The sequence below is a fragment of the Sturnus vulgaris genome, chromosome 12, assembly GCF_052056855.1.
Source record: "Sturnus vulgaris isolate bStuVul1 chromosome 12, bStuVul1.hap1, whole genome shotgun sequence".
NCBI classification, from domain to species: Eukaryota; Metazoa; Chordata; class Aves; order Passeriformes; family Sturnidae; genus Sturnus; species Sturnus vulgaris.
The window spans coordinates 2861131-2872687 of NC_142254.1; the positions used below are offsets into that span (position 1 = coordinate 2861131).

At 44.5% G+C, this 11557-nt stretch overlaps 1 protein-coding gene across 2 annotated transcripts in view; it reads left to right on the forward strand.

Annotated features, from left to right (window-relative positions):
* The window catches only part of WTIP (WT1 interacting protein), an 84185-nt gene extending 75661 nt beyond the window's left edge, over positions 1-8524 (forward strand). The window contains exons 6-7 of one of the 2 annotated variants that reach the window (XR_015806187.1): positions 1574-1642; positions 4451-4519. Coding sequence is in view for 1 of the 2 variants with exons in the window: in XM_014892588.2 (XP_014748074.1) it covers positions 1574-1642; positions 4451-4603 (222 nt within the window). In the remaining variant the exon portion in view is untranslated. Of the gene's footprint in view, positions 1-1573; positions 1643-4450 lie in introns of both variants that reach the window. The other variant, XM_014892588.2, reaches the window with a different exon arrangement.
* The last annotated feature ends 3033 nt before the right edge of the window (positions 8525-11557 follow it).

The window sequence follows — 11557 nt, forward strand, 5'->3', positions numbered from 1 at the left end:
ACAGTTCAGCAGCAAAGTCACTCCCAAACATTCCCAGAGGTTGTAATAGTCATACTACTTCTACAGCATAGTACTTTTATATCTTCAGGGTGCTTTCCAGGTCTTCATTAATCTGTTAGAAACCTCATTTAATTGAAAACACTGACTGGGACTCCAAAAACAACTCGAGGAGTAAAGCCCTTGAAAAGGATCTGATGGTTACCCTGACCCTGTGAGAAGGCCACACAGTCTGTTGTCCTTAGGTCATGGACATGGAATGAAAGTTCTTAAAGGTGTTGAAAAGACAGCAACAAAAATGGAACAAGCTGCTTGCAAGTTCAGCCTGTTCTGACAGTGTTATTGGCACAAGTAGCCCAGAGTGGGGCTCCCTTGTGCTCTGGTGGGTGCAGGACCCTCTGAGCTGTCTTTGCTGAGGTCACTGACCAGCTCATTTGTAAACAAGGGCCTCAGCATCTCCCTGCTTTTCCTCCAGTCATGTTTACAGAGCCAGAGCTTCCCTCCTGTAAGCTGCTGTGCCCCAGTAAAGCCTGATGCTAGAGCCTCTCACGTGCCCACCCCCATCACTCTGCACATTACTCTCATTTGTCATTAGTATTTCTGTTAATTGGCCAAGTCTTACATAACCAAAAAACCCTATAAAGGCTGAACCAGAACTGCTTGTCCTGATGGGTTGTGAGGAGAAATGTAAATTTCTCTATGTAAATGTCACTGAATTGGGGTCTTAAAAATTATGTTTTTCTTTTCAAGAAAGAAAGAAAAAGAAATAAAAGGCAGTCGTAGTGCTGACTCACCTGATGCCTAGCAGGACACACTCCATATTCTTTCCCAGGGAGATTTCTTAGGTTAGTTCAAGTCTAGCAGTGCAGGTGCTAACTTGCCCACAACTTCTCTCAGACATAGTCCACATCATATCTGGTGCTCTAACCACGCCTGGAACTGGAAACAATGCAAGGCAACCAATTTAATGAGCTCTGTCTTCAGAGTGGATCAGGAAAAGAGCCTGTGAGGTTACTAGAAGGGTATTGGCTGCTCTGGAGGGCCTGGGGCTCAGCCAGGAATTGCACAACTCTGCTACACCCACCCTCACCTGAGGTTCGGCCTGTGCATAAATTTACCTGCCAGACTGGTATGTCAGTCCCTGTGGGGACACAGTGACATGTGCATGTGCAAAAGAGCTGTGCAGCAGATGGTTTGAGAGGAATGCAAGTCCTGGAAAACAGAGCAGGATGTATACAAGGAAAAGTTACCCAATGACTGGTAATTTGTTCAGATCCTGGGTGCCCTTGGAAGATTTCTTGATTTCAAGGCTGATTTGTTCCTTGAGGATGAGGTTTTGGCTACACTTCCCAAATGAGCTCTGCAGTTTAGATGTGCCAGACACCCAGGCTGCTGCTGCACAGCTCGGGAGTGGTGCAGTGCCATGTCCCAGGGAGCTGCAGTGGTCACACAGCTGGGCTGCGTGGGGGAAGGGGGGATCCCGCAGGGAACAGCTCTGCAGAGCGAGGGGCCGTGCACTGCGGGCAGACACAAAATGCTTTTAGACACCACTGTCACTTCCTCTGCTCCCCGCCAGGGCTCCGAGGAGACCATCCGGGTGGTGTCCATGGACAAGGATTACCACGTGGAGTGTTACCACTGCGAGGTGAGCCCGGGATCGGCCCCGGGGGAGGCTCTGCCTTGGGGGGACCTGCTCTGCCTTGGGGGGGACCTGCTCTGCCTTTGGGGGACCTGCTCTGCCTTGGGGGGGACCTGCTCTATCTCGGGAGGACCTGCTCTGCTTTGGGGGGACCCTGACTCACCCCATGGGCTGCACTTGCTGTCTCTTGCACAGCTGGGCAGGTAGGGCTCTGCCCCAGAGCTCCTGGAGGAAGACAAAGGGGTGAATACTGCCTGGGTTGGAAGTGGTGCTGCCATCTCCAGTACCAAATTAGTTTTGGAGGGTTTTTTCCTCAATATATTAACTTCAAAGCTGAGCTTGGTATGTTGGGTTGAGTTTTCTTAATACTTCCAGATGGGGAGTGAGCAAAGACTACGTGCCAGTTCTGTTTTTCCTCATCTCTAGGTACAGTCTGTAGGGCTCTGATCTGAGAATTGAATTTACACTGGCTGAGCAGGAAAGGTGTCACACTGGAAGGCCTTTCTAGGGGATCTGGTTTTTCCATGCTGAGTGAATATTGATTCTTTACTAGGAAATTGACAGGGACACCATTGACTTTCTGTCACTTTCTGGGGAATAGTTTCTTACTGTGCAGAACATTTAAACATTTATTGCCACAGATGAAGTTGTGGAATTAGTGCTCTTGCCTCAGAGAGGAGACCTGAGTTCATCCTTAGTTCTTCATCCACGAACATGAGACAGGAGACAAACTCACTAAGTTAGGATCAACCAAAAACTTCCCTTTTGCCATAGGTTTGACACTGACATAACACACAAATATCCACACAGATCTTACCTGTTAGCACCAGGGGTAACAATACAGCAGTGCTGCCTTCATGCACTATTACACAAAGGTTTTACAAGAATCTTCTGACTGAGAGAGAAAATAACAAAATTCAGGGTATCTTGAAATGTTCTGCACCTAAATGTAAGGAAGACCCCATCCACTCAGCGATCTCCTTTCAACAGACACCTGATACTCCATCCATTTCTACTGCAATTTTCAAGAGAAATTGGCACAGGAAATCGCAGTATTTTGGAGAGCTGAACTTGCCTCCTCCTTCCCCCACCTATTGCTTTGTGCAGGCTTCACCTAAGATGACAGCTCCCTCCCCTGCTCTCAGGCTATTGACTTTATGCTGGAATGTCCCACTGGGGGTTTATTTTCTGTTCTGTTTCATTATTCATTTCCCCATTCTCCATCCCATTTGAGGCAAATCAAGCTGCCTCCACATCTGCCCAGAAAGGCAGAGTGCATTTATGTACAGAAATCAGGAGTCAGCCGTGTGCCAGCAGGGGTGGGTTACTGCCTGATGCTCTCAGATCAGGCTCTCTGTCCACTGCTGTCCCCAAATGCTGCTGGAAAAGTGAGTGCCAGTATTTTGAGGTGTGCACGTGAAGATTTTAGCAAAGGCTGCCATGACTTAGGCAGCCACTTCTCTTCTGCTGTTGATGTCATCCTCACCTGATGGCCACACACAGCCAGTGGTTAAGTTGGAAACTTTACAGCTTTTCTGTGTCATCCCTTTCATGTGCAACCACTTGTCTTCTGTGGAGGAGTTGAAGCCCTTTTCAGATCACTGAAGCCTCATTCTGAAACTGGAATCCACTGACAAGGCCTTTCCTTGCAGAAAGGGAATTCAGTTTTGGAGAGAGAAAAAGATACAAACACTTGGCACATATGTAGGGCATCTGAAATTGGTAAATTCTAATTTTAAATCTTGTATAAATTGCTATAAAATCATTATATAATATGTTGCAATACAAAAAAAAAAAAAACCTTTGCAGATACTTGGATTAAGATCTCCCTAAACTAAACTCCAGTTTTAAAGCTTACTTAAAAACCCATTTTCAGTCTTATTTTAGTATTGTAAAATCTGAGGATTTAAACTTGAGCTGTGAAGGAAAGCTGAAAAATTATACTTTGTGTCCAGTGAAAAGCTTTGCATTTGTTTTCAGTACTAAAACCACCCATATGCCCAGTTTGTTCTGTTGGGTTTTTTTTCTTTCTATTAAGATAACACACAGAGATATATATACTCAGAATCTCTGGTTTCTGAGAACTGATCACAGTAATAATTTCTAAGTATTTAACATACTTGAAACATTAAATCTGAGCACCAAACTTCAATGATTTCCAAATACCATCAGAATTTCCAGATGCTGTCAGAATTACAGTGATGGCAGCTGGAAATCAGGATGGTCCCTACTGCAGTGAACATAAAAGTCAGCAGGCAGGATCACTGGTAGTTGCTTTTCTGTTTTCTCTGTCTCTCTCTGTAGTCACATGTCAGTCCCAGAGGTACCAGCATTTCCACTAAAGGTGAACCACTGGCCTTGAAGTCTTTAAGTTAATTCCAAATTAGAGAAAGTGTAGACTTGCTCCAGCAGTAAGGAGTCCCCTCCCCTCATTCTCTACTTATGCTCCCCCACATCTTGATTGCTGCCTTTCTACAGAATGAGCTCCTTCTCTGTTTGAGCCTCTTCCAGGTTGTATTTGTCAGGCTGCTGGCCTGCTTTTAGGCTTTCGATTTGCATCACCATTTTCTAGATGGAGAAGAGACCAGAATGGGAAACAGTGGTGGAAAAAAAGGCTGGGCACTGCTATAACCTGTCGTGTTGGATTTCAGTAGTGTCAGTGTGAGATGTCAGGGTGCACCTCCCAGAAGCTGTGGAGGCTGCTGGCTTGGGAGGTGGGGATGGAGCTCTTGGGGCCATGCAGGACAGACCAGCAGTGCTGTCACAGCCCTGCCTCAGTCACTCACTGATTTGGGATGTCTCTCTTTCTTTTAGGACTGTGGCTTGCAGCTCAATGATGAGGAAGGCCATCGTTGTTACCCCTTAGAGGGCCACTTGCTCTGCCACAGCTGTCATATCAGGCGCCTTAATATCAAACTGCCATCACATCCACCTCCCAGCTACCCCATGCATGTCACAGAACTCTGAAAGACATTTCCATGATCCATAAGCCGTTTGAAAGAGAAGACAAAAATGTAAAAATTAATTTCGTGTTCCTTTAAAGATGAGGTTCCGGTAATAACCATCTAAACGAGCTATTTATTTTTTGAATCAGAGGTGAGGGGTCCTTTTCTGATCTTGTACATATGCATTCTTTTATCTAGACATTTTCACTGAGACACCGGCTACTTGAATAAATAGTTCACCACTTAACTGTAACTGTAAATGGCAGCATTTCTAAAAACAATGGTACAAAGGGCTGTTCTGCACTCCCTACTCACTTCCTTCAGTGGAGATTTCACCCAAGTAAGGAGTGTAGAATTACTTTCCAAAAGTTAGCACCTTATCATATTGCAGCAAGCATGATAAGATAAATGCTAGCATTTTAGCTAGTTTTGTTGAATTCTGGTCTTAGAGAATACTTAGATTCCAGAAGTAGGGAATAGGCAGCAAGCAGGTGTTTTAGCCAGGGCAGTTTTCAGTGAGGTTAAAGAAGGGTGTTGTGTAAAGAAGTGTCAGGCCAGCTCTCCATCCTACAGGGTCCCACAGTCATCCAAAGACTAATTATTTAGCCTGTTCAAGAAATACAGCAAGCAGCTGATGTAAAACCCATGGTACAGAGGATTGTATCCAAAAGATTGGCATGTGCAGGGTCAGCAGTTGCAGCCCTCTGTAACTGCTGGCTGTGTAGCCATGGCTTCAAAATGCATTCCTATCAACTGGACCATTTGGCACTTACTAAAGAATTCATCTTTCAAACCTGTTTTTTGTTCAGTAGGGTTCTATGCAAAAGTACACTTGTCTTTATACTGCTTGTTTTATCCAAGACTTCATTTGTTACCAACTGCTTCATGATTGTATGTTGAGACATTATTAAAGAGAGGCACGGTGGTTTGGTATTACCTTTTCAGCTTTGTGTTCTTTTCGAGATTAGTTTTGAACTGATTATGGTGATTGTCTTCATTGGAAAACAAAGTGCAGCATGGCAGGAACAGTAATTTAGAGAGTCAGACCATGAAACATCAGTGTTTACAACAAGTATTAGCTGTACATACAATGTACACACTTTCATGTTTTGCATAAGCTTTTACAGTACCCTCAGACCTCTGGGGAGAAATATATGTCTTCCATATAGGAAGTTAGATGAATCTTTTTTTATGGTTTGTTTTCTACCATGTGTTGATGTTTTACATGCAAATCACACATCTGTATGTCAAAAAAATTCCTTGCATTCTCATGAGAATTGACCCAGCCTTCCTGAAGCCGCAATTTATCATTGCTGTCTTTAACAGTATTCAAAGTTACAATAAAATAAAATTCTTCAGCTCCAGAGGAAGTAGAAATACCAGACTGGATTCTTGGCATGTGTAAATTGGGACATTTCCATGCCAGTTCTCAGCACTTGAGAATCTGCCTGATCCATTCGGAAATGATCCCATGTTAAATTCAGCATGCAGACTGATGGGATGACTTATTTGGCAACACCATTGCAGTTTAGTTTCTTATGCTCCATTGACTTTTTGAAAGCCATTTGTGGTGCTCTTGAAAAGCACAAAGAGCATCCAATAGCCACTAATTCCTAAGTGGAATAATTAACTCCCTTAACAGAACTTTTTGATAGTCTGGAATTTCCTTATGGGGAAAGGTGGGGGCAGGGGAACAGGAAAAATTCCTGAGAACCATTTTTTCTGTAAGGAACAAAAGGGATGCTTTCCTGAACTTCTGCCAGACTTCCATTGGCCTAGATTAACCTGTCCTACTGAAGGCTCCATTTTGTAGTTAATATGTATCAGTTTATAATTCACATGTTTAATGTGAATGCCAGGATTTGAAGGAACTGCAGTGCAATCAGTGCCCCATTTCTGCACTGTGGTCCAAGAGGCCTGGCCTGCAAATGAGAGGCCAGGAGTGCACATGCATTTCTGTCTGCATTTGCAGACACACCCTCTGTGCCCAGGGTCAGCAGCTCAGCCTCAGGAGGAACTGGAACTACATGTGCCAGCAAATGTTGGAGAAAGGGGAAAAAATGTCTTAAACTGGATTGTATGACAAGGTCAATTCCTTCAGGTTATTACAAACGTGGAGGGTGCCAGAGCTTCAGGATAAACTTTCAGCATCAGCTGCAATGGAATGTTTTTTCCATTGTGGGAGGGTGCTTTGGACCACATTTAGCTTTGAGGCATTTTCACTTACATGTCTTTACAATATATGTTAAGGGACCCAGATTAAGAAAAGATCATTAAAATACATAGAGAAGGTTTGGGTCTGTTCCTGGGGACAAATACCAGTTACTTGCTGAACTGGAAAAATGCTTTGCTCTACCAGTAGAGAAGCACAACCTCCATAGTGACAGTGGACAGAGCTGGAGGTGACTTGTTCTGGCAATCAGCCCAGTGCTCAGCCAGCACCTTCCTGGACACTTGCATCCATCAGGGGCAGGTTTAAATTTCCAACATCTTTCCAAGGGCCAGCACATTTTCAAACATGTACATACCACACCATTTCTTTGTTGTTTTTTTTTTTTCAAAACAATCATCCTGTAGAACAGAATATTTAATTTCATTTCACATGCTGATTTTTCAGCCTCTTGTAGTTCTGTGCAGTTCTGATCTGTTAAGTGTCATCATGGTAAAAATTCTGAAAGGTAATATGTCAATACAGAATAAGCAATTTGTTTAAAACCAGAAAGCAGCAGTTGTTGTTTTAGTATTTTCTATAGACAGATGCATTCCATTACTGTATTATCAAGTACAGCTTTGCTTTTCCAGCATTTACTATAAAAACTGGGTCTTGAGTGAGATTTGCCAGGTTTGGTTTCAAAAACCCTAAAATAATGATATGCTGTACTCTTTAGTGCTATTGACAGTTTCTGCACATTTTCCCTCCTGCCTGGGGAATTATGTAAATGAGAAATCTCATTTTAATGATTTTCTTACAGAATATTCTTATGTTAAATCAGTTCAACACAGATGAAAACTTCCTAAGTTCATCTTACTGTGCAACAATTGTTCTTCAGAAGCCTTTACTGTACTTTCAAAATATTTCCATGAAGTTACAGCAATAACAATCTGTTCTCATTTGTATCAGGCTCCTTCCCATGTAGGAAGGGAATCTTCCCAAGCCCCCCCAGCTCAAGCTGCTGTGGGCACTGCAGGGTCCCTCGTCCATGGGAGGACATGTTCCAAAGAAAGGACCAAAATAATCATTTGAAAACATAATGCACTCAGAGAATTGAGCTTACAGAGAGGTGTTTGTTTGGGTTTCTTTTTTCCTTTTACTTGTGTGCACGTGTGTGTATATATTTTGTAAGGTGGAGCTTCAAAAGGAGAACATGGTTAGAGGAACTCTTTAAGACCAGAAATTCCAGAGTAGTAAAGTAAACCAAAGCTCTAAAGGAAACAAAAGCTGCTTTCTTGTGTTTCAAGAAAAGTTTAAAAGTTTGTGATTCATCCTGTAACTAATGCCGTAACTAGAGTATATAATTTGACTTAAATTAAGTTTTCATTTAAAAAATATTTTCATTTTCTTTAAAAGAATATAGTTTTCTTCCAAGAACTTGGACCAACATTGATTTTTATTTTGTAGGAAATATATGAATTCCCAGTTTGTATATCATGTAACTAGTTTACATGCTGAAAATATACATTAGTTAACTATTTTTGTATATATATATCCTTGTAAAACCTTTCCATGTGCTTCTGTCTTTTAGTCTTTAGAATTACTTGTGGTTTTGTGTTTCAGTGTTTGATTCCCTTGATTGTTGAAGAAAAAAATTGGGAAATGTAGATTTATTTATCTAAAGAAGAAGCTACTTGCTATCATCTTAAGTTATTTAATATTAAAGTCAGAAGTTTCATTTAACCTTAGATGCTATAATCTGCTTTTTTCAATAAAGACATTTTGTAGTTATCTCTGGTTTTGTAGTCTGTTGCATGGAAGTATTTTATTTTTATTTAATCTAGGTGGGCATCAAAACAGTTTTCAGGAACCCTTGTATTGCCTACAGAAATGCCTAACTGATATTAATTGATTGCAGCTGCATTCATGAAAGATTTTGGTCGTCTAGTGCAAGTGTTACTAATTAAAGTCTAAAATATGCCCACAGCTAAAGTTCTGCAGCTGCACTTAGAAAAGAATTTAGTCACTCTGGCACTTTTTAATTAAGCTTTAACCAGTTTGGCTAGTTCACATGTTGGACAGTCAGTATTGAGGAACACTTCTTTTCAAAACTCTCATTATTTTTTGGAGTGTTCCACAAGAGAAGTATTTGCCTGGGCAGTGAACTGAGACAGCTTGAAGCACTTGGACCTTGGTTTGGGGAATTTTCTTTATATTCTAAGTCACAGTAATGCAGAAACCGTGGCCAGAGCTCTGATAGGATCAAAGAGATGCACGTGTATCTATTTTGCCTTTCTGAAACATTTTGCCAATTTTCCTGTCTCCAGTTTTATGGCACAGATGGAGCTCGGTCACTTTTACCTTCCTCACCTGGCAGCTCTGCAGGAGCAGTTGTGTCTGTCAGGCCCTGGTGTCTTGTCTCTAGCTGGCCAGGGGAGAGGACAGCAGCCAGTTCCTTCCTTGTTTCCCCGTGTTCAGTGCCCTCCTTTGTACCAGCACTGTGCTCTCCTGGTGAGTGTTCCCTGCAGTGCCTGGCAGACATCAAACCCTCACAAGCTGCTCTTTGGGTGTGCGGCCACCCTCCCATCAGAGGGGCCTCTGCAGCTCTGCCACCCTGGCTTGGCAAAGCCCAAATGGCTTCACAGCTGGAAAAGAGACTTCTTGGAGGTTTTGCCACAATGGCTATTTTGGCAAATTTTTCTTCTGCACAGTCAGAATGGAAAGAGTTACAGATGCCACAATTGTTTTAGGGACACAGTCTGCACTTTGGTGCTTTGAAACAGATGTACCATACTTCTGTAGGGCCTTCACATACATTCTATTTTCTCATTATTTTCAAAAACTCATTCAAAATGAGCAATCCATGCCCTCCTTAAAGGCACAAAGACTGGCCAACTCAAAGCATTTTAACAGGGCCTTACTACATGGTGACACAAGTGTACTTAATAAAAATCTGCGACATCTTAATGCAGCAGGAATTTACACCAACTCATAATCAGCCTGAGAAGAACAGAGTTCTTAAAGATCTTAACTGTTCCATGTGGGCCTCTGTGCAGAAAGCACATTCTGGAAAAATGAACATTCATTCACGGCAGGGTGGGTGTGAGTCAGGCCCCAGTTCCCAGGAGAGCACCACCAAAGGCTGCCCTGTGCTGTGTCCCTGCCCTGTGCTATGTCCCTGCCCTGTGCTGTGTCCCTGTCCTGTGCTCTGTCCCTGCCCTGTGCTCTGTCCTTGTCCTGTGCTCTGTCCCTGCCCTGTGCTCTCCCTGTCCTGTGCTCTCCCTACCCTGTGCTGTGTCCCTGCCCTGTGCAGTGTCCCTGCCCTGTGCTCTGTCCCTGCCCTGTGCTGTGTCCCTGCCCTGTGCTCTGTCCCTGTCCTGTGCTCTCCCTGCCCTGTGCTGTGTCCCTGCCCTGTGCTCTGTCCCTGTCCTGTGCTCTCCCTGCCCTGTGCTGTGTCCCTGCCCTGTGCTCTGTCCCTGTCCTGTGCTCTCCCTGCCCTGTGCTCTGTCCCTGGCCCTGTGCTCTCCCTGCCCTGTGCTCTGTCCCTGCCCTGTGCTGTGTCCCTGCCATGGCAGCCAGGCCCCAGCCCGTGTGTTCTGGCACTGTTGAATCCCATGGCTGCTCAAGGTGTTGTGCAGTTAATTTGGGAGGGCTTGGCCAGCCCTGCTTTTCCACCTCACCAGCAATCCCCAGAGCTGCACCCCTCCCCTTGCAGCTAATGCATAAAACAAGATTCTGCCAGGTCATGCCAGGACTGACCCAGAGACATTTGGCTAATTATAGAAACTGTTAGGAATATGTGAACTAGGCTGGTGAGGCTGTCTCCAGTCCCCCAGTTCATAAACTCAGAATAAATGAGGCTGGGCAAGATGTCATGTGATGAAACACCTCACCATCAACATGCACACACACACAAAGTAAAACGTGTGTACATAAATCATAGAATTGTTTAGGTTTGCAAAGACCTCTAAGATCATTGAGTCCAACCATTAACCCAACATAGCCAAGACCACCACTAACCCATGTCCCCGAATGCCACATCCACACAGCTTTTATATCCACCCAGGGAAATTATGCCAATGCTTGACAACCTGATCTGTGAAAACATTTTTGTTATTATCCTACCTAAACCTCATTTGGCACAACTTGAGGCCATTTCCTCTCCTCCGGTCCCTGTTCCCTGGGAGCAGAGCCCAACTCCCCCGGCTGTCCCCTCCTGTCAGGGAGTTGTGCAGAGCCACAAGGGCCCCCCTGAGCCTCCTTTTCTCCAGGCTGAGTCCCTTTCCAGGTGCTCCAGCCCCGTTCCCTTCCCTGGACACGCTCCAGCCCCTCCAGGTCTTTCCTGTAGTGAGGGGCCCACAGCTGAACACAGCACTCAGGGTGTGGCCTCAGCAGTGCCAGGTACAGGGTGACAATCACTGCCCTGATGCTCACCTGGGCAGTCTGGGCTCATGTTCAGCTTCTGTCACCAGCACCCCCAGGGCCTTTCCCACTGTGCCGATTTCCAGCCCCTCTGCCCCAGCTTGTTGTTCTGCAGGGGGTGGTTGTGACCCAAGGACAGGACCCAGCATTTGACCTTGTTGGCCCTCAGCCCGATGGCCTCAGCCCGTCCATCCCACCTGTCCTGACCCCTCAGCAGAGCCTCCGACTCTCCAGTAGCTCAACACTCCCACCCAACGTGATATTATCATTGGACTCAGCCGAATTTGTTAAAACTATGATCCCAGTTGCTCCAACAGACCTCATGCCTGGGGCAACTTGCAGATAAGAAAATTTGAAGGAGGAACTACTAAGCAAGATCTGGAAATAGTGAGCAAGAGCTAC